The sequence below is a fragment of the Acanthochromis polyacanthus genome, chromosome 4 (assembly GCF_021347895.1).
Source record: "Acanthochromis polyacanthus isolate Apoly-LR-REF ecotype Palm Island chromosome 4, KAUST_Apoly_ChrSc, whole genome shotgun sequence".
NCBI classification, from domain to species: Eukaryota; Metazoa; Chordata; class Actinopteri; family Pomacentridae; genus Acanthochromis; species Acanthochromis polyacanthus.
Window position 1 is genome coordinate 5,473,313 of NC_067116.1, and position 24,242 is coordinate 5,497,554.

Below are 24,242 nucleotides of genomic sequence, written 5' to 3' on the forward strand. Positions count from 1 at the left end.
CAAATTTTTTTTCAGCTATTTTGAACAACTTTATGTTATTCTGGACAATATTTTGGTCACTTTGAAAAATGTTTTAAGTCATACTGGACAAATTTTTGGTATTTGGGACAATTTCTGATTTATTTTGAAGAATTTTTTAGGTTATGTGGCTCAGGTTCTGTTTTTTCTTTCACTTAGGACAAGTTTTGGTCCTTTTGGAGAACTTTGAGTCATTTTGAACAAATTTATGTTATTTTGGACAATTTTTAGGTCCTTTTGAACAATGTTTTAAGTTTCATTTCATCAAGTTTTTGTTTTTGGGTTTAAGACCGTTTGGAGCTCATTAAAGTTGATGAGATCATGAGCATAAGCGATTGCAATACAAAGAACTTTTCCATTTGTGTTACTGATAATTAGTTGTAAATAACCACTCCACACAAATTTCATATGCTTCTTCAATTTATTTAAGTTTACAGTTCAAACAAAGTGATTAACAAGACTTGCATGAGACCGACAATAAAACGTAACAAGCCGGTGAGATTAGACGCACTGAGGGGTGCAGCGGCAGGCTAGATGGGCTTCGGCCATCTCAATCAGGTCGATGCTCTTCTCGGAGATGGTGCTCAGACCCTGGGGGATGCTGGAATCTGCAACAGTGAGGACAGCGGGGCAGTTAGAGGCCGCACAAAACAACGGATACGGTGGCGTTCGGCTGTGTTTTCCTGCAGACTCACCGGCAGGAATGCAGTGGAAGCCAACGCTGACGTTGGTGGTCCTCAGTGCAGTGCAGCCTGCCAGGCAGCGAAGAACTGGCTCCACAGAGTAGCATTTGGATTGCTGGCCGTGGAGGCTGACCTGCTTCTCCAGTTTCACGGATTGACGCTCCACAAAACACTCTGGAAATGTGTGAAAACCACACTGTTATATTTATCATTTTTACGCAGTTTGCCACCCTGAACGCAGCTGGTGTTCTGACAGTTACCAGAGACGTCACGGCAGCTCTTTCCAGGTAGGACCCAATGGTGAGCGTGGTTGACCGGGTCCTTGGTCCTCTGTCCACTGGGTTTCCTGTACTCCTGTCTGATTTCCCCATCGGGGCTTCCACATATTCCAGAGACCTTTCTCATCCAGTCTACAACTTCAATCTGAAAAAAATCACAAACGTTTTAATGGCGGTTTGTTGGTTAGTAAATATTCAGGAATAAGACTGAGCACTAAAGAGGTGTAGAACCCTCTTGAAACCCACGGGTTTCTTCTTTTTATGTCTTCTGCCGATTTGGAATTGCAATTTTGAAAATACTTGAAAATGTGTGGAAAATTTGCACACATATCAGGACCAGCGGGAAATTTCATATTTTATGGAACTTGTGTAGGTGAGAGCCAAAATGGCTCAATAGTGCCACCTGGAAAATTTCAAACAGGCTCTGTGACCAGGATGTGTCACCTACAGCTATGAATTTGGTAGGTTATAAGGAACTCGTCACAATGCACAAAAATGTAAGTGACAACCACACCAAAAACACCACAGGAAGTAAGCCATTTTGAATCATGCAACATATTTTGGACCAATTTTTGCGCATTTTCAAAAGCTATAACCTCAAACAGGGTAACCCCAGCAGAGCTCCAATTTGGTCAGGATGTACACCAGATGTAGGTGATCAAAAGTTTTCAAAATGCTCTGCAAAAGTCTGAAGGTGTGGAAATGCTGGCCAGCAGAATTTCGATATTTTGCCATGACACAGGAAATGCTGTGTAACTGGCCTGTAAATGCTCCAATCTGCCTCAGACTTTACATGTGTGATCAGAGTCTGGCCCTGATAACATACATATGTCGATATACAGTCACAGTGATAGTGCCACCTGCTGGACAGTTTTGATAGGTCGTCGTCAAAAAGGCCATAGGCCGAAATACACTCTCCGTCGCAGTGCCACCTGGTGGACATGCTTGGATTCACTGACCAGCAAGGATGTGGGGACCCGACCAACGCTGCTTGAAACTTTAATTGGATTTGTTGTCTCACCATGAAAATGTTGTAACCGAAGAAGACTTGCTGAAGGCCATGTTCGGGAGCGATGAGAGCGATACCTTGAATGCTGTCGAAACGTTTCTGCCTGATCTGAATTGTGCCTGAAATGAATGCAAGGATGTTTGTGATTTCTCAAAACTCAACTAGTTGTATCATCTCAGACGGTGCCTTAGTTAGATTTGATAAAAGTACCTGTTGAGTCCACATATGGCCGATCGCTGATGGGAATTTCTGTTCTGTTAATCCTCACCTTGATAGCACTGTCCTTCGGATACATATCGATGTCACTGTCAAAAAACAATTGAAGTCAGCATTTTAAAATTGTAATAGGTCTAGAATTTTACCACAGTCGAGATCTATGTAGATACTCTTACATGTTTGAAATCGTCACAGTGATCTGGTACTGGTCCTCTGGATGGTTCTTCTTCAGCTCAACCATGAATTTGTGTTCCTCTGTGGCATCATAAGCCACGACCTGGGAGCAGGCGTGCGGCATCTCGTTTCTAAATTTCCTGTTGTTGAACGATTTCAGTGTGTCGCTGATCATGGTGCACTCAGCTGGTGAGGAAAGAAACAATGCCTTAAATGTCTTTAAAGTTGGTGAAATGTTGACTGAGGACTGAATGTTTTATTTTACCTGTGTTAGCCTTGGTGTACATGTAGAACATCGAGTCTGTAAAGTTGCTCTGATAGGCCTCCAGCTCTGCAGCAGTTTCTCCCAAGGGCAAATAGAAAGGCAGGGTGACTTTATGTTTGTAGTAGGTCCTCTGTGGTAGGAAAGTAAAAACAGTCAGGAAGCAGGAAGCACAAGCAGCTTCTTAGCGTCTTTGTCTTGGTTTTTTCCACTGTGCATTGCATGTTTTGGGTATGAGAGATATCCCATCTATGTCCTGTACATATGGCAGAATTGACAATGAAGTTTAAGACTTTAAACAGGAGCGCACCTTTTCAGTGTTCAGCGCCACATACAGGCTTTTCTCAGAATCAGCAGCTACAGTCAGCGAGACCTGCCTTGCCTTCCGGATCTTTGCTTTGCTCACTTGGGTCTCCAGAGGGATGCGGCTCATGTACTTGTAGAGCCTGGAAAGATGGATTCATTACGGGTTGTAAGAATCTTGTAAAAGTCACATTAACTCATTAACTTGCTAGAACTGACAGAGAAACTTCCCATGTCACAGGATACATGGGAAGGTTTTCGATCAAAGTGCTGACAGAGGATGTCGATTCTCTATGTCTGCATATTAAGGACTGAAAAAATGTTTTTTTCAAAATTACCTGTTTTTCTACAGATTTTTCCAGTTTTGTTTAACTGACTTACTTCTCTGCGTAGCGCTGGATGCGCCGTGGAATTCTTTCCCAGGCCAACTTGAGGCGGACTGCAGGCATCTGATCCACAAGGCCGGACTCAGCAGTTACCTGGGTCATGTACTGTTTGCACTTGATGCCCCAGGTGGTTGCCGCCTACGAGGAGTACAAATCTGTTAATCATGAAGCATCTCACTAACTTCCAGCAGCTGGTTGATTTAAAAACAATCCTCACCATCAGCTTGTGATCGCTCAGCTTCATGGCATCGGTGCAGACCCTCCACTTGTCGCCCTCAGCCAGGTTGGCCAAGATAACCTGAAGTCTGGAGGTTGCCTTGTCCAGGTAAGCAGTGACCTGGTAGCCCTGGTCTTTGTGGCCGCTCCTCACAGCGCGAAGGAGGATGGTGACCGAGGGCTGCACAACATCAGAGAGATACTTGGCCTGAAGATTCAAAGCAGAGATTATTGTCATTACATGAAAGTTTAGATGAATATACGAGGCTGTAAATGTCACCTTGTTACAGGAACTTTATGGAGACACAATACTGGTCTGCACTGAAAGATTGACACCTTTATTTTCCATTTTCAAGACTAATAATTGGTCGTTATTGCCATTATTGTACAATTTTGGACATGTTTCTAGCCAAAATAGCAAAAAAAAAAAAAAAATGGAACCTTCTCTGGTCGAATTTTCCTTACATCAAATTCTACTGATGTTAGAGCCACAAAAGTTGGAGAAATGTTGACCAAAGATTATATTTTAGTAGAAATATGGATCCATCCACATATATACACTTACAGGAACTTTATGGAGACACTACACCAGTCTGGATTGAAAGTTTGGCACTTTTTTCCATTTTCGAGGACTAACAATTGGTCATTATTGTCATTTTCGGACATGTTTCAAGTCAAAATATCAAAAAAAGAAGGTCAAACTTTCCAAATAACAGATCCTACTGATGTTAGAACCTTAAAGGTTGGTGAAATGTCAACCAAAGACTGTATTTTAGTAGAAATGTGAATCCATCCATACACATATATACTTATAGGAACTTTATGGACACACAGTACCAGCTTAGATTGAAAATTTGGCAGTTTTTTTTTTCATTTTCAAGGACTAATAATTTCACAATTTTAGACAAGTTTTCAATCAAAATAGCAAAAAAATGGAACCTTGTTTGGTCAAATTTTCCTCACATCAAATTCTACTGATGTTAGATCCTTAAAAATTGGTGAAATGTCGACCAAAGACTGTTTTATTGTCACCTTGCTCTGGATGCTTTCGAAGCTGGTGGCACTGCTGCGGGAGTCCTGCCTGTTTGCAGAGGCTCTATGCTGTAAAAAGAAAAACCACACATTTAGTCTGTTTTAGTTCGTTTAGTTTTTCAATGATCACAGATATGTAAACTTATGAGCTCAGCTGTAACATGGCTGCTGCCGATGTCTTACATGGTGGACGTGGTTCTTCTTGAACTTCAGGAGATACAGTTCCTGCTGCAAAGCAAAAGCATCATTAATTCCTGCACATCCTCTGAAAAGCATCTTTCCGTGATGGGCGGCGGCTCACCTTGGACAGGGTGCTGGAGCTGGAGGAGCTGGAGGACTGACTGCTGAACTGGAGCAACGACTGGCTGCTGGACGTCCCGCTGGAGGAGCTGCTGGAACGTTTGCTGGAGGCGCTGCTAGAGGAGCTGCTGGACTTCTTGCTGTTTGGACCAGACTTGCCGACCTTGACCGCGCTGCTTTTGGGCCGCGAGATGGACCTGGAGGAGACGGACCTGGAGGAGGAAGACTGGGACGACCTAGAGAGGGAGGTGCTGTAGCTGCTGGAGATGGAGCTGGAGATGGAGCCACTCTTGCTGGAGCTGGAGGACCGGGAGCTGCTGGAGCTGGAGGAGGACTTGGCCGTGCTGTTACTCGGACCAGGAACCAGGATCTTCTTCAGCTTCAGCAGGACGTTCTTGTCCTCGAGGGTTTCCTCCTCCTCGCGCTGGTTGATGACTTTAATGATCCTTTCTGCTGCTTTCTCTCCAACCTGGACCTCAAATGCAATCCTCTCGACGACTGGTCCTCGAGCTGATAAACAAATCCATAAATAACTTTCCACAATTTCCTACAAATTAGTTGAATGAGTTGAACTGGGGGCTGCACAGTAGTTCAGTGGTTAGCACTGTCGCCTAACAGCTAGAAGATCCCTGGCTCACGGCCTTCATAGGATCTTTCTGCTTGGAGTTTACATGTTCTCCCAGTGCATGGTGGGTTTTCTGGCTTCCTCCCACAGTCCAGAAACATGCATCCCACCCATCAAATTTCAAATAATGCATGTACGAAATACTAAAGCATGCAGTTGTTGTGCAAATGTTCTTGTCTTGAGACCAAATCGAAAAACACTAGGAGAAAAGAATGTTTGAAAATATCTTTAAAATATCAAATGAGTCTGGAGTTCCCCCTAAAAGGCCATTTTTCTGTTGTCCACACCCCTGATGACCAAACTTTCCATATTTTCCATCAGTCAGTTTGTCCTCTTGGTCAGCAGTAACAGCTAGCTAAATATCTAGCTTCTACTGCTGAGAAAAAGCTAATATTAGCATGGATTAGCAACCCTGTTACTGTGATTAGAGTAGGGTTAGCAAACAACACAGAAAACATGAAATAAAAATGCTACCATTGATGTGTAAGCTGAGCCAATCTAGCCTTTGATAGTTTATTACCTATTATTGATGAATATGGAGCAGAAAACTGTCAAAGAGAAGCTATATTTTTCCAACATTTTAAAGCCCAAATGTCCTTCAATTCTGGAATGATCCAAATGGTGACTCTAAAGTCAGTTGGGATAGACTCCAGCCCCACTAATGAGGATGAAGTGGTGGATGGATGGATGGATGGATGGATGGATGGATGGATGGAGGAAGGATGGATGATAATGGATGGATTCATGGATGGATGGATGGATGGATGATGGATAATGGATGGATGGATGGATGGATGATGGATAATGGATGGATAGAGGAAGGATGGATGGATAATGCATGGATTCATGGATGGATGAATGATGGATGGATGGATGGATGGATGGATGGAGGATAATGGATGGATGGATGATGGATAATGGATGGATAGAGGAAGGATGGATGGATAATACATGGATTCATGGATGGATGGATGATGGATGGATGGATGGATGGAGGATAATGGATGGATGGATGATGGATGATGGATAATGGATGGATGGAGGAAGGATGGATGGATAATGGATGGATTCATGGATAGATGGATGATGGATGGATGGATGGATGGATGGATGGATGATGGATGGAGGATAATGGATGGATGGATGATGGATGGATGATGGCTAATGGATGGATGGAGGAAGGATGGATGGATAATGGATGGATTCATGGATGAATTCATGGATGGATGGATGATGGATAATGGATGAATTCATGGATGGATGGATGATGGATAATGGATGAATTCATGGATGGATGATGGATGGATGATGGATAATGGATGGATGGAGGAAGGATGGATGGATAATGGATGGATAATGGATGGGTGGATGGATGGATGGATGGATGGATGGATGGGTGGATGGATGGATGGATGGATGGATGGATAAACCGGTTCTACTTACCTGGTTTAACCTTAACCTGAGCGGTGTGATTTCCGATGATGGCGTACAGCGGGGATTCTCTGAGGAAGACAGCGCTGTAGGATTCCACCTCGGTGCAGGCCTTCAGTCCAAAGGTCTCACTTTCAGCGCACATCTTCTTCTTATAGGGTCTGAAGGGTTTCTGTTTCCTGGAGATTCTTCTTGGCAAATCATCAGGGATGATTTTGGACGACGCTGACTGTAGAACCATGGCAGAGGTTCACCACAGGGACTTTAGGAAAAGAGCAGTAGAAACAGTAGAAACAGTAGAAACAGAAGAAACGGCGATGGGCTGAACTCACCATGCCACTAGCCAGGGAGGACGCCATCCTGGAGATCCTTGAAGATGGCCTGGACAGCCGAGCTGTAGCATTAGCTGGCACCACCGGCGTGTATTTGGCCGCAGCGAGGTCATCCACGTTCCTCACAACAGCAAACGTCTCCAGGCTGTTGGAGAAAAAGAAACCGAAAATATTTTTTAAAACATGTCAACTAATGACGTGAATGTTAAAAACAACAAAACTATTTTTATTTTACGTCTTCAATGTTCTGTTTAAATGCAGATAATATCTCATCACAGAGAAAAACAACAGAAAACTGTTAAAAAGCAAACAACCAAAAAAGGCCAAAACTGTGATTAATGTCTTTATCAAAAATCTATATTTTTACAAATGCTAACCTGTTATTTTACAACATTAACCATTTTTATTGTACTTGAATCAGAAAAAATCTGTAATTTACAGATGTTTGCAATTATTTGAAAGAAAAAAATTATTAATTAATTAATTTACCTATTATTCGAGGAATTTTCCCTGTTTTGTAAAATTACAGTTTTTATCTGGAAAAATTACATATTTGTATTAATTTTTTTTTCATTATTAAGCATTAAAAATAGACAAAACTCTAAGTAATGTCCACATCAAAAATCTGTAACTGTTTTACTATATTTAAATTGGCAAAAATTATTCAAAAATAAAGAGAAAAGAGTAGAATTCAGGGCTGAAAAGTTGTTAAAAAACAATTAATTTAAAAAAAAACTACCTGTCATTTTCGAGATTTTCCCTGTTTTGCTAAATTACAGTTATTATCTGGTAAAATTACAAAATTTTTAATTTTAATTTTTTGCATTATAAACCAAAACTGTAAATATTGTCCACTCCAAAAATCTATAATTGTTTTACAAATATAAATATAAAATATAAGAAACAATAGAATATAATCAGGGATTGAAAAATTGTAAGCAAAAAACATTTAAAAATCATTAAAAAAATTACCTGTTATTTTAGATATTTTCCCTGTTTTGTTAAATTATAGTTATCTGATAAAAATATAGAATGTTTTGTTATTAATTTAATTATTCTTTTGCATTTTTAAGCATAAAAATAGACCAAAACTGTAAATAATGTTCACACCAAAAGTCTGTTTTTACAAAAAGCAATCAGTTTTTTCACATTAATCTCTTTACTGTATATAAATCAGAAAAAAAAACAATATTAAAGACTGAAAAAGGTTTAAAAAATTACCTGTTATTTTACAGATTTTCCCTATTTTGTTCAATTATAATATTGATTAAAATCACAAAAAAATCCAGAACATTTTAAGATTTAAAAACAAACAAAATGGCAAAACTGTAAACAACGTCCACACCATAAATCTGTATTTTTACAAATTCTTTTACAATGTGTGACCATAAAAGTACACTGTTTCACTAGATCTAAAGTAGCTAAAAACATCAATATTTTACTGATATTCGTTGTTATTTTCACAGCTTTTGCAGTCGTTGAACGTGTTTTTTGTGGCAGATTTGAACCCTCTTTTTATGGAGTTTTATTTTGCAGGGTGCTTACCTTGCAGATGCAATTTTGTAAATATCCTGAACTGACGGGAGCTGGATCTTGTAGTAACCCTTCATCATTTCTAAGCTGGCCTCGATGCTGCTGGGCAGAATGGTGTGAACTCTGGCTCTGGAGAGCAGCGAGGCCTGGAAGTAAGCCGTGTTCACCCCCATCACCGCATAGGTGTGCATGGAGAAGCTGCAAGGGACAGAAGACTTTCAGGTGGAATCGACGAACACGTTTTCAGTTTTTAACGTAGAACCAATGGGAAGGAGCCGGGGAATCGGCTGAGTTACCTTGGGGTGATGTTAGCTGTTGCTCTGATGTCGGTGTCCATAAGCTGCATGAGGGTCTGAGGCTGGACGGGTCCGGTGGCTCTCATGGAGACTGGTGAAAAACAAACACAGAATAAGCCTGGAGTTCCCCTAAAATACCATTTTTCTCTTGTTCCACCCCCTGAAGACCAAACTGAATCTCTAATGAAACAGTTGAAATGAAATTTAGATCTCCTTTTTTTTGTTTTACTTTTTTCATTCATGTTTCTTGTGGATGTGGAAACATTTTTTTGAATCAACAACGTTAGCATAACCTGTTGGTGGTGTTTGTTGTTTGGGGTCTCGTTTTTGTCATTTTCTTTCTCCCTTCTGTCGTTTTGCATCTTGTTTTTGTCTTTTGTGTCTTGTTATTGTGATTTTGTGTCTTGTTTTTGTCATTTTATGCTTCATTTTTGTCATTTTCTGTCTTGTTTTTGTCATTTTATGCCTCATTTTTGTCATTTTGTGTCTTGTTTTTGTCATTTTCTGTCTTGTTTTTTCATTTTCTGTCTTGTTTTTTGTCATTTAATGTGCTGTTTTTGTCATTTCATGCCTTGCTTATTGTGTTTTCTGTTTTGTTTCTGTTGTTTCCATCATCCAACAGTTTTCCTAAAGAATGGGCAGAGCAAAGCTGTGTCCTCTCTTCTATTTTTCATATTTTCATCCCATTGTCAGCCTTGATTGAATGTCTCACTCTACCTCATATTATCAATACCTATTATTGATCAATATGGAGCAGAAAATTGGAAAAGAGAAGGTAAATTTTTCAAACATTTGAAGCCCAAATGTCTTCCAGTTCTGGAATGAGCCAAATCATCAGTGGAAATAACGTTCACAAACCCACAGCAGCGAAACTCACCCTTAAGAGATGCCCCAGCCACAGCAGCGGTGTAGAAACCGAGCTCCATGGGAAGACCAGTGCTGGTGGGGAGGATGCGACGGATCTCCTTGGCCAGCATCGGTTTGTAGAAATTCCAATTCATTGTGTAACCGTCCCACAGAGTGTTCAGAACACTCCTCACTTTACCCTGAATGTCAGCTATGCTCGCATGCTGTAAACAGAACATTACTCTTGAGACACCACGTCTTCAGCCCACACAGAAGTCCTGTTAAACGGTAGAAGACGCATCACCTCAATGATCTTTTGGTAGATGGCTCTGTCGGCATCCAAAAACCCAACTTCCTGTCCAAAGAACTTGACGTACATGGAGGCCAGCGGCTTGCTTGAAGGATTTTTCTTCCAGTTCTGAAGCTGTAACGGGGAGGAAACTGCCAGTCAGAAAAACACCAGCCCTCACAAAGAAAACAGGACGCCCGTATTTCTGTTCTTAAATCTGAGTTTCCCCGACAGAACTTACGGCCGCTACGACTTGTTTTATCTTGGTGATCCTGTCTGCATTCGCTGGGATGTTCTTGCCTTTCAAAAGGGCCTCTTGGATTCCTTCAGTTCTCACTCCAACCTGCAACAAAACACAGAAAAAAAATGTTGGAAATGCATTGGACAAGTGTTCTTGAAATTATCAGTAAGATATGCAAGGCTTATGTAGTCACAAAATTAGCATTAATTGAAGGTCAACAACTATGGCAGAAACTTGGATTGGAAGTGCAACTGCTGATTCTCAGTCAACCAAGTCAAGGTGATCGTGGGAGCTTCAGCAGAGATCAACTGAACTTCTCTTGTAGGTTTTTGAAGCTGTTTCCCCTCTCATCCAGAATTGAAGAAGCCTCTTGGATGAGAGGTGAAGCGTCTTCAAGAACCTGCAAGAGCTTTGTTCCGTTGTTTGTATGAATTGCACACAAAAAATAGCATCATCTGACACTCTCTACTATGTGAGGTGCTCTTGTCATACCTCAAAAATATCAGCATAAATTCCGGCCATGTAACTACGAGTTTTGGCCATGATGGCTGTCGGGAAAATGGTTGCAGCGTTGTTGATGTAGTAGGCGCTGGCGGCAGCTCCCATCATCCAGGGACCTGCAGGACGACGGGGGGAAAACCGTCAAAACACTCGAATCGATCTGAAATATGGGATGGTGGAATACATCCATTCATCTCTTACTGTAGTAGTTGTCATAGTAGAACATCCTGCTGTAGCGGTAGGACAGTCTGTCCAGTTTGGGGCTGAGCATCTTCACGGCAACGTTGGAGGCTGTAGCACTGAAAGCACAACATCAGAGGTTTTTTAGTAGAAGAGAAGAGAAGAGACGTGAAGATCTAAATGCTATAATTCATCAGCTGCTCATGAAACAACTAGGATATTGAAGGATATTGATGAGGAAGACTGGAATGAAGCTTGTTTGAAGGCACAAGAACAAACAAGAAAAGAGAGAGCGCAGTCCCTCATCCAAGACTACTCATTCCCCCATATGGTATTTTCAGAAATACAGCATTTGTTTATTAGCTATTTATGACTAGAGATGACGGCAACATAGAATGTGGTTATTTAATATAGATGGACCCCCAAACAAAATGAGCTTGCTCTGACCACAGGCGCGTGTTCTGCATGTGTACGTTATGTACGGTTACCGAATGGCGTGACCTAAATATGTAGTTGCCGGCGGGAATTGGTGGGACTCAGAAACACCCCCACAATTTAATCAATTGTTCCTTGTAACATTTCTGATAAGTCCACAGCGGTGGATTTGTAGTAGGATCACAATCAATGTAGTGTTCGCTTGTTGTCATGGTTACAGTGACGCCATGCCGCTGTTTTGCAGTGATACAGAAATATTTAACAAATTTGTGCATCCAGACTATAAGCCGCATCACTGCCAAAATCTAATCACTTGTTCCTTGTGTCATTTCTGACTTTCCCTGAAAATTTCATCCAAATCCATTTTTGAGTAATGTTGCTAACAGACCGATGGACACACAGACAAACCAACACCGATCATCACATAACTTCGCCGCGTTTCTTTGCGGAGTAAAAATCATTCAAAATTTATCAAAAGTTGTTCCAAATGACAAAAACGAGTCCAGTGTGACTAAAAACATTGTTCAAAATAACCCAAAAATTGCTCCTCCAATGCGTTCCTTGTCAGAGTAATAATACTATGGTATAAATGGTTAATGAGAATGATGATGAATTCCGATGTCTCGCCACGACAACTGAAGCGTTTATATCTCAGCTGCACATGATCCAATCTGGCCCAAACTTCATATGCTGGACAAATAGTGCCATCTGATGGTAACAGGAAGATACAGACATTATATTTGCATGTAGCTTTGCTAGAAACTTTGTAATCCTTGAAATTAGTCAGCTACAGTAAGTCTCAACACCTCGACGTGCCCCACATTCCAACATGCATGAGTGTGTGAGGGTCTGTTGCAGTGCTGCTTGCAGCTTTAATTAGGGTCCAAACACCAACATTGCAAGAAACCTGTTGAAACCTGTAGGCTTTTTTTCTTATATTTTCTTCTTCGGACGAAAGAAATGTATTTCTGAGGCCCTAACAATACTTGAAAACGCGTGAAAATTTGCACACACATCAAGACTAGCAAAATATTTGATATTTAAAGGAAAATATATATGTATGTGGCAAAATGGCACATTAGCGCCCCCTGCAATATTATGAAAATTCAGCCCCCGAACCCCGTTTCATCTGCAGCTACGAAATTTGGTACACAGCTGTAGCACGTCAGGACATACAAAAAAGCCTCTTGCACAAATATCCAAAACCCAACAGGAAGTCGGCCATTTTGAATTATGTACCATATTTTGGACGATTTTTGGAGCAATTTTTGCAAATTTTCAAAAGCTATGAATTCAAACAGGGTAACCCTATGAGAGCTCAAATTTGGCCAGGGTTTACACCAGTCACGGGTGATCAAAAGTTATGAAAATGCTTCTCAGAAGTCTGAGGGCATGGAAATGACAATCCCGAGAATTTCGACGTTTCGCCACGGAACAGGAAATGCTGTGTAACTAGCCTGTACATGCTCTAATCTGCCTCAAATTTTACATGTGTGCTCAGAGTCCAGCCCTGATGACATACATAGGTGGAAATGCACTACCACTCGCAGCGCCACCTAGTGGCTTGGATTTGCTGATCAGTAAGGATGCGAGGACCGGACCAACGCTGCTTGCCGCTTTAATTATTATTTTTGTTATTTTAGTAAATATTTGATCTATGATGGTGCAACAGTGTGTGGGTATTTTATACATGTGTGTTATGTTCTATGAAATTACATAAACAAAAGAAACATGCAGATCCTTTTAGGTTCTTACACTGAAGCAAAGTCAGGGATGGTGCTCTTGGTCATGGCCTTCATGTACGAGTAGACAAAGCTGATGACCTGCAGGTTCCTTTCTTTCAGCAGAGAAGAGGCCATCATGGTAACCAGACCCAAGGGAGGCTTCGACTCAAACAGCACGATGGCAGCGGCGATACGCAGCTCTGGCTCCAGTTTGTGGTCCATGAACACCTGAAGAACCCTCTCCTGGACCTGAGTGGCCAAAGACGAGTACTATCAGCACAACCGCACATAAAATAAAAACACGAGTCCTCCAAAGGTTACGTGAGGAAAATAACGTGGCGTCACCTGCTTGGGTTCCCTTTTGGCGATGTTCCTCAGAGCAAGAATGGCCTCGATTTGAATTCTGAGAGGCAGATCGCCAGCAGATTTGCTAAAACTGACGATGTTCTTCTGAATGGCCTTCACACTACCAGGATATCCGATGTTACCCAGAACTTTCAGGGCGAGAGCGAGGTCCGTATAGTTCTTGGTAGTGACTGCCTTCGTAGCAAAGTCGTAGATATACTGTGTAATCTGTAAAACAATAATATTATAGCTCATTTAAATACAGTAAATGCATACTACTACTAATCATACTACTACTGTGATTTATCTATTATTATTATCTGCAATTTAACAAAACAGGGAAATTTGAAAATTTACGATCAATTATTCGAAATTACAGTTCACTTTTCTACACCCTTTATTAAAGCTATGAACAGGTAATACATACATTTTGATTAAGTTGGACAGTTGGGTTTTTTGCGTAGTATTTGCCAACCAGGGTACCGTAGCCCAGCATGATGATCTCGCGTAGAGCCATTGTGTTCTGGATTGTGGCGCTCATCATGATCTCCTAAGGAGTTTGAAAATAAAGAAGTCATTATACATTTCCTTCTCTGCAAATATCACAGAAAACTTTGACCATCGCCTTGCCTTGGCCAATTTGATGGACTCCATGTCGACCGACACCGAGTGCAGAGCTGAGAGCAGAGCCGAGGCAGCTTCAGAAAGAGTCAGGTGGTTGGCAAAGAACTTCTCCTTTATGAACTTCAAAGAGGAGTGAGTTCCCATGGTGGAGATGGCGCTCAGGATCCAGTACCTGGAACCACCAACATTACGGGTTTGATTCACGGTTCTAGTCTGAAACTCATTTCTGGAGTTAACACTCAATAATGTGCAAAAACTTGGTGCAATAACTACAATAAATAGTGTGCAGTCACACACTATTTATTACCCTGTGCACTTATTTATTAGGAAAAAAACATTTTACATTTATGCTTGTAGTGTTTCTACTTCTTCTTCTTTTCCTTTTGGCTTTTCCCTTCAGGGATCACCACAGCAAATCAATTGCCTCCATCTAACCCTGTCTTCTGCATCCTCTTCTCTCACACCAACTACATTCATGTCCTCTTTAACCACATCCATAAACCTCCTCTTTGGTTTTCCTCTAGGCCTCCTGCCTGGCAGTGGGAAACTCAGCATCCTTCTACCAATATATTCACTCTCTCTCCTCTGGACATGTCTGAACCATCTCAGTCTGGCCTCTCTGACTTTATCTCCAAAGCCTCTAACATGTGCTGTCCCTCTGATGTACTCATTCCTGATCCTATCCATCCTGCTCATTCCCAAAGAGAACCTCAGCATCTTCAGTTCTGCTACCTCCAGCAGAACCTTTCTTGACATGAAACCATACTGCTGCTCACAGATGTTCACCTCTGCCCTTAGTCTAGCTTCAACTACTCTTTCCCATAGCTTCATCGTGTGGCTCATCAGCTTTATTCCTCTGTAGTTGCCACAACTCTGAACATCTCCCTTGTTCTTAAAGATGTGCACCAGCACACTTCTCCTCCATTCCTCAGGCATCTTCTCACTATCTAAGATCCTGTTGAACAACCCAGTCAGAAACTCTACTGCTACCTCTCCGAGACACTTCCATACCTCCACAGGTATATCATCAGGACCAAGTGCCTTTCCACTCTTCATCCTCTTCAATGCCCTCCTCACTTCATCCTTACTAATCTTTGCTACTTCCTGGTCCACAACAGTCACCTCTTCTACTCTTCGTTCTCTCTCATTTTCCTCGTTCATCAACTCTTCAAAGTACTCTTTCCATCTTCCCATCACACTATTGGCACCTGTCAACACACTTCCATCCTTATCCTTTATCACCCTAACCTGCTGCACGTCCTTCCCATCTCGGTCTCTCTGCCTTGCCAACCTGTACAGATCAGTCTCTCCCTCCTTACTGTCCAACCTAGCATACAAGTCATCGTAAGCCCCTTGTTTGGCCTTTGCCACCTCTACTTTCACCTTACGCTGCATCTCCCTGTACTCCTGTCTACTCTCTTCAGTCCTCTCAGTGTCCCACTTCTTCTTAGCTAACCTCTTTCTCTGGATCCACTCCTGCACCTCCTCATTCCACCACCAAGTCTCCTTATCTCCTTTCCTTCCAGATGACACACCAAGTACTCTCCGACCTGTCTCCCTGATCACATTTGCTGTAGTTGTCCAGTCATCTGGAAGCACCTCCTGACCATCCAAAGTCTGCCTCAACTCTTTCCTGAAAGTCATACAACACTCTTTCTTTTTCAGCTTCCACCATTTGGTCCTCTGCTCTGCCTTTGCCCTCTTCATCTTCTTCACCACCAGGGTCATCCTACACACCACCATCCTATGCTGTCTGGCTACACTCTCACCTACCACTACTTTGCAGTCACTGATCTCCTTCAGATTACACCGTCTACACAAGATGTAGTCTACCTGTGTGCTCCTATTTCTACTCTTATAGGTCACCCTATGTTCCTGCCTCTTCTGGAAGAAACTATTCACTACAGCCATTTCCATCCTTGTTGGAAAGTCAAACACCATCTGTCCTTCTGCGTTCCTCTCCTGGATACCAAACCTGCCCATGACCTCCTCATCATCTCTGTTTCCTGCACCAACATGCCCATTGAAGTCTGCACCAATGACAACTCTCTCACTTCTAGGGATGCTCTGCATCACTTCATCAAGGTCCAACCAGAATTTCTCCTTCTCCTCCAGCTCACATCCTACCTGTGGAGCATACCCACTAACAACACTGAACATCACACCTTCGACTTCTAGCTTCAGGCTAATCACTCGATCTGACACTCTTTTTACCTCCAGGACATTCCTAACAAACTCCTCCTTCAAGATAACTCCTACTCCATTTCTCTTCCTATCTACACCATGATAGAACAACTTGAACCCTGCTCCTAAACTTCTAGCTTTACTACCTTTCCACCTGGTCTCCTGGACACACAGTATGTCCACCTTCCTCCTCTGCATCATGTCAACCAGTTCTCTACCTTTTCCTGTCATAGTTCCAACATTCAAAGTCCCTACTCTCAGTCCTAGACTCTTGGTGTTCCTCTTCTCTCTCTTCCTACGAACACACCTTCCTCCCCTCCTTCTTTGACCAACAGTCATCCATTTTCCACCGGCACCCTGTAGGTCGACAGCACCGATGGCGGTCGTTGTTAACCCGGGCCTCGACCGATCCGGTATGGAAGTCATACATTTGATTCGCATGTTTGATTTGGCCAAAATTTTACGTCGGATGCCCTTCCTGCCACAACCCTCTGTATTTATCCGGGCTTGGGACCGGCACAATAAGACACTGGCTTGTGTCCCCTTGCGGCTACATCGTAGTGTTTCTACTTATGTTTATATTTTTAAGACATGTTTTTTCATATTTTATGGACATAATTGTCTATTTCTGTTTATATTTTTAGGCCATTGTAAAATACTTTCAGGATATATTTTTCTACTAATGTATATATCGTTAGGACTTATTTTTTTGCATATGTTTAGATTTTTAAGACATATATTTTTAAAAAATATTTTTAGAACATATTTTTGTACTTATGTTTATATTTTTAGGTCAAAATTTTCTACTCATGTTTGTATTTTTAAGACATATTTTCTATTTATCTTTACATTTTTAAGATTTTTTAATATATCTGTTTAGGACATGTTTTTCTTCTAATGATTATATTTTTAAAACACATTTTAAAATATATTTTTGGGACATATTTTTCTACTAATGTTTACATTTTTAAGACACTTTTTAAAAAATATTTTTGGACATATTTTTCATACATATTTTTATATTTTTAAGACATATTTTTATATTTTAGGACACATTTTTCTATTAATGTTTACATTTTTAGGTCAAAATTTTCTACTTGTGTTTATATTTTTAAGACATTTTTTAAAATATTTATATTTTCAAGACATATTTTCTACCTATCTTTATATTTTTAAGAAATACTTTTTGTATTTTTAGGACATATTTTTCAACTTCTGTTTGTATTTTTACCATACTGTTAAAAACAAAGAAATATTTTTATGATATATTTTTCTACCTATGTTTACATTTTATGACAGAATTTTCTACTTGTTTTTGTATTTTTAAGATATTTTTAAATATTTTTTTTTCAGGAAGTATTTTTCTACATATCTTTATATTTTACAGACATATTTTTCCACTTATGTTTAGAATTTTTGAACAGAATTTTAATTTTTTTACTTCCGTTCATATTTTTAGGACTTTTTTTTAAGATTGTAGTTAATTTTTTAAACTCATCTTTTTGTTTCTAGGACATATTTTTCTGTTTATGTTTTTCGTTCATATTTATCTATTTATGTTTATGTTTTTAGTTCATATTTTTCTACTTGTGTTTACATTTTTCGGGCCTATTTTTCTTTACCTGTATTCGGGTTTGCGTTGGAGCTGCTCCCACAGCTGTTCGATGTTCTCCGGTTTGGCCACTCGCAGCAGCTGGATAAACTCGATGAACTTCAACGGGGCGTCTTCGGAGACCTTGGGGGCGTTCATGGCGACCAGATGTCCCAGGATCTCCTTCATCTGCGGGGACACGAAGCACCTTCAGCTACAGAATGAATTCCACAGAAAAATAGCGTACAGTTGGAGGGGATGCCCTCCAAAGCACCTGAGCTTCAACGTTGCTGATCTTCAGGAGCTGGATGGGCATATGGAGGAGCTCGCTGCCAAACTGGTACTGCAGTTCTCCACGGTGAAGATACTCGACCGGGGGGTTCTGCATCGGGACGTTCTTGTCATCCAGGAAGATCAGAATTTGCCTGAGAGCAAACACAGATGAATCAGTCCGCAGTGTTCTAACAATGCTGGAATCACTTCTTCTTTGTTAAACTCAGAGCTCCTACTTGGACTCCATCTGAGCAGCGCCTCTCAGGATGTTGGAGGGTGAGAACTGGACGAGCTCCTCCACGGTCACGTTCATGATGAGGGAGCCGCTGGGTGTCGGCTTCAGGACGTAGCTGGAGACAGCAGCTGTCTTCAGGGCACTTCCGCTCTGCAAAATAAACACTTACAACGTCACCAAACCAGGAGTCAATCCATCAGACTGTAAGGTTTGGAATTAAACATGCAGAGTAGAGTGAAAAACAGAAATGTAAATGTGAACTATCTACACCATTTGGAGCTTTGTGTTTCTCTCTAACATTGGTATAAAGAAACAGATTTTAAAAATCTGACAGCAGGAGCGCCGGAAAAAATAGATTAAAAACATCAGAACACTGTAACCTTCTGATGTTAGGTTTAATTACAAAACTAGGATCCATTCTATGAGTGTGTTTGTAGGATAAAGACTTTTATAAAGGATCTTTATTAACCAGTTAAATGATCTTCATGAACTAATTAAAGGACCTTTATGAACTAATTAACCGTCGTGTCGTCCTGCGGGTCAAAATTGGCCTGTTATAAAGTTTGAAAATGTTGAAATAAAAACATATTTTCACAGTGAAACTTCTGATCTCCACATTTTCAACATTTTGGGAAATGTCTGAGCCTTTTTTTGGTGGGATAAAAGAAATGTTAAAAAAGTTTCTTAAGAACATTCACATAAAAATCAAGCAAAATCCAGCAAATTTCACTGGATTTTGGTTGATTTTTTGTGAATGTTCTTAAAGAAAAAATTAAAAGTTTTACTGATATATATGTAATCACTTTAGATATTTAGGATTTTTTGGAAGATTTTTACAAATTTTTTGATAATATTTACAAAAATTTTCTTGCCAAATTTGGGGGAGTTTTTTTTTTTTAAATATGAGTTTTAAGGGAAACTTCTAAGGAATTATTTGAATTTATTCCTAAAGGTTTTGCATATTTTCAGGAATTTGGGGAATTTTTTGCTGGAAGGAAACAATATTTTTTGGTGCCCGTAAATAAGGACAACAGGAGGGTTACAAGATCTTTATAAACCAATGAAAGGATCTTTTTGAACCAATAAAAGGATCTTTGGAAATTAATTAAAGGATCCTTGGAACTAATTAAAGGATCTCTATAAACCAATGAAAGGATCTTTATTAACCAGTGAAATGATCTTTATGAACTAATTAAAGGATCTTTATGAATTACTTAAAGGATCTTTATGAATTAATTAAAGGATCTTATAATCAAAGTGTAGAGACTTTAAGATGAATTGCTTGTTCATTATTGCAGAGTTCCATTCTGCAAGAAATAAAAGTGTGAAATGAGAGAAATCTGCACTCACAGCTCGACACTCAACACAAGTCTCTGCATGTTCCAGGCCGAAGTCCTCATAGATCTTGCTCTGGCACTGGCTCAGGTCTTTGCTCTTGGTCAGAAGGATGCGGTTCATCTCCTGTTCCTCTGTCAGGGAGTAGTGGGTCTTGCAGATGCCGTGGACGCCGGCCTGTTGGCATAAAAATGAAACGTTGGTGAGACTCGTGGTGGTTTTGTGAGCAGAACTCTGTGGAAATGGATTTTTTCCCCTCTTTTGTACCTCTTGCATCTCGTACACGTTGTGCGTTTTCTTGATGTTCAGCTGTAAGACGTTAAGGATTCCCCGGTAGATGTTAAGGACGGTGGTGGTCATGCTGGCTGGTGCAAACACTTTCCCGACAATGCCGTTGGTGTACTCGAACTTGATGGGCGTCTTGAGCTGAGCAGCCAGCGACGAGGTGAGCTTGGGGTCCGAGCTGAAGCTGTCGTTGGGCCAGATGCCGCTGTACTCGAAGATCTCTGGTCCGACGACCTGCGAGAGTTTGGATCAGAATCACATGGGGGAGGTTTTCAACTGGCCAAAGACAGCTCATGTCACCCCGCTGTTCAGATCGCTTCACCGGCTTCCAAATCTCTGACACTCAATTCTAAACTCCAATGGAAACAGCTCCCTCCTACCTGAACTCTCTCATCCAGGTCTACACTCCCTTCCTCCTAACAAAAGTTCCTGATCCAACCACCACAACAAGGCCAGTCCTTAGCTGGACTCTTCTAATTTTCGGTTCCCCGGTGGTGGAACCAGTTACCAAACTCTGTTCAGTCTTTAAGAAAAGACTAAAACCAGCTCTTCACTGAACACCTTTGCGCTTACGTCTGCACTTCCTGTCGACACCAAGGTCCTATTATCATACTAGAACTTGTTCTATGGCTCTCATCCTGGTTGTTTCCTTTTGACTAGATCCTTGATGGTGTTGGCTCTACTCTGAGATGGACCTCACTTTGGATAAAATCATACTCCCACCTCCGTGCTTCACTGTCAGGACTATGCATTCACTGTGGAAGTCCTGGTTGGAGTCAGGTTGCATATCTTGGTGTTTGTTTTCTGTCTTTTTCTGATGATTTTTGGGTTTCTTTTTGGTTATTTTGGTTTATCTTCAGACATTCATGCTACATCTCGGTTAATAATCCAGGTTGTTTTCTCCTGATTAGATCTTTGCCGGTGTTGGATCTTCTCTCTTTGGATAAAAGCTAAATGAACATGTAGACTTGTAGCGTTATAATGGGATCGTATCGATGCTCCAGAACGGTTTTTACCTTCAGGATAAACTTGTCAGCCTCTGCTCTGATCTGAACTTTGCTGCGGATTTTGACTCCGGCCCGAGCGAGGCCTTTCTCAGGCAGGCCGCCCATCACAACAGCTTCATATCGGTACTCGAAGGTCTTTCCAGGCTCAAACTGTGGAGCTGCGATGACAGAAGTGAATTTAATTTCATTGCATTGCACTTTGTACATACACAAAAGTATTTGGACGCCCAGCTAAAGAAATCAGTTCAGAGAGCAGGAACATTTCCAAGAACTTACCAAGGCTGGCCTGGCTGCTGGCTGAAAAACAGAAATAAAAAAATATTCATTTGGGTTTCAGAAACAATATGGAGTTATTTTAAAAAATAAAACATAAATATTTTATTGTCTATTTTCATAATCTAATTGCTTTATTTATTTCATTTTACTAATTTAGCTGAAAAACATTCAATCATTTATTACTTTTATTTTCTTATTAACTATGATTCTTAATTATCATTATAATTATAATAATTATTGTTATTATTATTGTCTATTTTTTTGTCTAATTCTGTATCTATTTCATTTCAACTATTAACAAATAATCTATATTTTAATTACATTTTATGCATGTTTTTTCATTTTTATTTTCTATTGCTATTATTTTTGTCTAATTTCATCGTGTAATTGCTTTATTTATTTGATTTCACTAAAATAACTGACCTATTTATTTTTTATTTCATTTTAGCCATGATTTTAAAAATAAAACAAACATGCAACAAAATAAAATAAAATAAAATTTTGTTTTGTTTTATTTGTAGCTATGATTTTTAAGTATTATTATTGTTGTTGTTGTTGTTGTTGTTGTTTCCTATTTACATTGTGTCTATTTTATTTCAACCACCTTTATTTTTAATTAATTGCATTTTTAAGTAGGATTTTTAAATTTTATTTTCCAATAATAACATTATTGTTGTGTATTTTTATCATCTAATTGCTTTATATATTTCATTTCACTAAAATAACTGAAAAATCTTAAACCATTAAAAAAAGTCTTTGTTTATTTTATTTTATTTTATTTTTTGTTTCTTTTTATTCACATTTTTTATTATTTCATTATCAATTTTTATCATCAAATTTTCTTTATTTATTTTATTTCACTAATATAACTGAAAAACTGAAAACATATTTTATTTTATTTTATTTTTAACTATAATTTTTAATCTTAATGTTTTTGTTATTGTTATTTTTGTCATCTTATATTTTTTATTTGTTTTTTTATTTAATGTCAGTAATATAACTGAAAACATTAAACTATTAATAAATTGTCTGATTAATAAAACGTGCTTGATAACTACATTTCCGAGTTATTTTAAATTTGAAATCCCAAAACATTGCTTATACTTATGATAATTTTGTACAACACACCTAAAATTCCCTGTAAATAACATGTAAATTGCAGTTGGAACTTAAAAACTTGTGCATAATTTAAACTAAAATGTGTGCATTACTTAATTGAAGTTGAGCTAACATAATAAAATCAGCTCGATAGCTTCATTGTCTTCACCTTTGGTTGAAAATATGAAGTTTCTTATCTTAACTATTGAAAAGTAGAACAAATTGTTATTTTAAAATTTAAAAGAAACTAAAGAAATATGCTGAGAAAAATGAAAATTTAGCACCAAACACCAAAAATGTCTTTAAAATGACAAGGAAGCTGTAGTTGGAGTTCAAAAACTTGTGTTTATGCTCCTAATCACTGGAAAATCTCAAACATATTGGGGTAAAACTGCATTTTTTAAAACTTTTCTTGAGCGCAAACATTATTTTTCAGTGTAATGAATGAGCGTAAAGTTCCAGTTCCTTGCAGATAATGTATTTCTCTGAGATAAAAGAGTTTTTCGCTGAGTTTTAACGGCATGCAGTCGTACTCACCGACGAAGGCCACAGTGAGCGCCAACACAAACACCCTCATGGCTGGTGGATGAGGACGTCTGCAGCCCAACGCCGCCTTTTAAAGACGCTTTTCTGCCTCCGCTGCCAATCACAATATATGATTAACCAGATGTCAGCCGGCGTTGGTGTTACGGTGCCCCGATCATCCAGATCAGACAAACAAACCAACATGTTGACTCCTGATTTCCCAACTTCTCAGACACTAAGAGGGTTTTTTTTCTCATCCGCCGTGACACATTTTGAACAAGGGAAGTAAATTGTAGACTTTTTTCAAATTTTTTCACTTTTATTTATTTTAAAAATACATAAATTAGTTAGATTTCATCCTGCAGTAACAGCAGCTGAATTTATCCACCTTCTTTTTGTGGCCAAGGACGCTCAGTTTCAAGATAAATTTACATTAATAGAACTTGAAAAACATTAAACCATTATCAAATAGTTTTTATTTAATTTGATTTAATTTAATTTAGTTTGTATTTTTTCCACATAAATCTTTTAAATATATTATTATTATTATTATTATTATTGCTATTATTATGATCTAATATCTTTATTTATTTTATTTCAGTAAAATAACTTAAAAACATTAAACCATTAATGAATTGTCTTTATTTTTTATTATTTTTTATTATTTTTAGATTAAATTTTTTATTACTGTTATTTTTGTCTATTTTTAAAATTGTCTCATTGCTTTATTTCATTTCACTAATATAAATAAAAATTATTAAACTACTAACAACAAGTCTTTATTTTTCATTAAATTTTAGTTTTTTTCTATTTAAGAAATTTTTATTATTATTATTTTTGTGGTCAATTTTTATGGTGTAATTGCTTTTTAAATTTCATATCACTAATATAACTGAAAAACAAATGTAGTTTACCACCAACAGAGTGAGAATGAATGAATGAATGAATAATGGATTCATTGTATGCGCTTTGAGTAGCCCTTAATAGAAAAGCGCTATATAAATGTCATCCACTATTATTATTATAATTTTACTCTATTTTTCTTTTTTCTCTCCGTCACCTGGATGTGGTATTTTATTATTTTATCTGGGTGTTGTTGGGCTCATTTATTTTTAGAATCTTTTACTGATGTTTTTCCTAAGTTTATAAACTCT

At 39.1% G+C, this 24,242-nt stretch overlaps 1 protein-coding gene across 1 annotated transcript; it reads right to left on the minus strand.

Moving 5' to 3' along the window:
* Window positions 1–441: 441 nt before the first annotated feature.
* Window positions 442–23,140, minus strand: LOC110967798 (vitellogenin-2-like). The gene is made up of 34 exons (XM_051947413.1): window positions 23,101–23,140; window positions 21,466–21,486; window positions 21,199–21,347; window positions 20,165–20,416; window positions 19,913–20,074; window positions 18,564–18,712; window positions 18,329–18,479; window positions 18,086–18,243; window positions 14,286–14,451; window positions 14,083–14,205; window positions 13,656–13,883; window positions 13,342–13,559; window positions 11,173–11,270; window positions 10,963–11,087; window positions 10,471–10,572; window positions 10,245–10,364; window positions 9,957–10,164; window positions 9,095–9,173; window positions 8,811–8,996; window positions 7,266–7,410; window positions 6,946–7,162; window positions 4,879–5,387; window positions 4,761–4,805; window positions 4,578–4,646; window positions 3,547–3,753; window positions 3,325–3,467; window positions 2,951–3,086; window positions 2,644–2,773; window positions 2,381–2,564; window positions 2,199–2,293; window positions 2,001–2,107; window positions 962–1,124; window positions 714–875; window positions 442–626 (listed from the first exon to the last, which is right to left on the minus strand). Exons 1-34 carry the CDS (start codon window positions 23,138–23,140, stop codon window positions 520–522), a joined length of 5,154 nt encoding a protein of 1,717 aa, XP_051803373.1. The 3' UTR covers window positions 442–519.
* Between the last annotated feature and the right edge of the window lie 1,102 nt (window positions 23,141–24,242).

Coding starts and splice junctions, on each gene's coding strand:
- LOC110967798 (XM_051947413.1), bottom strand. CDS start 23,140: ATGAGGGTGTTTGTGTTGGCGCTCACTGTGGCCTTCGTCG. Junction 20,075..20,164: donor ACGTGTACGAGATGCAAGAG/GTACAAAAGAGG, acceptor TTATGCCAACAG/GCCGGCGTCCACGGCATCTG. Junction 2,294..2,380: donor ACTGTGACGATTTCAAACAT/GTAAGAGTATCT, acceptor GTTTTTTGACAG/TGACATCGATATGTATCCGA.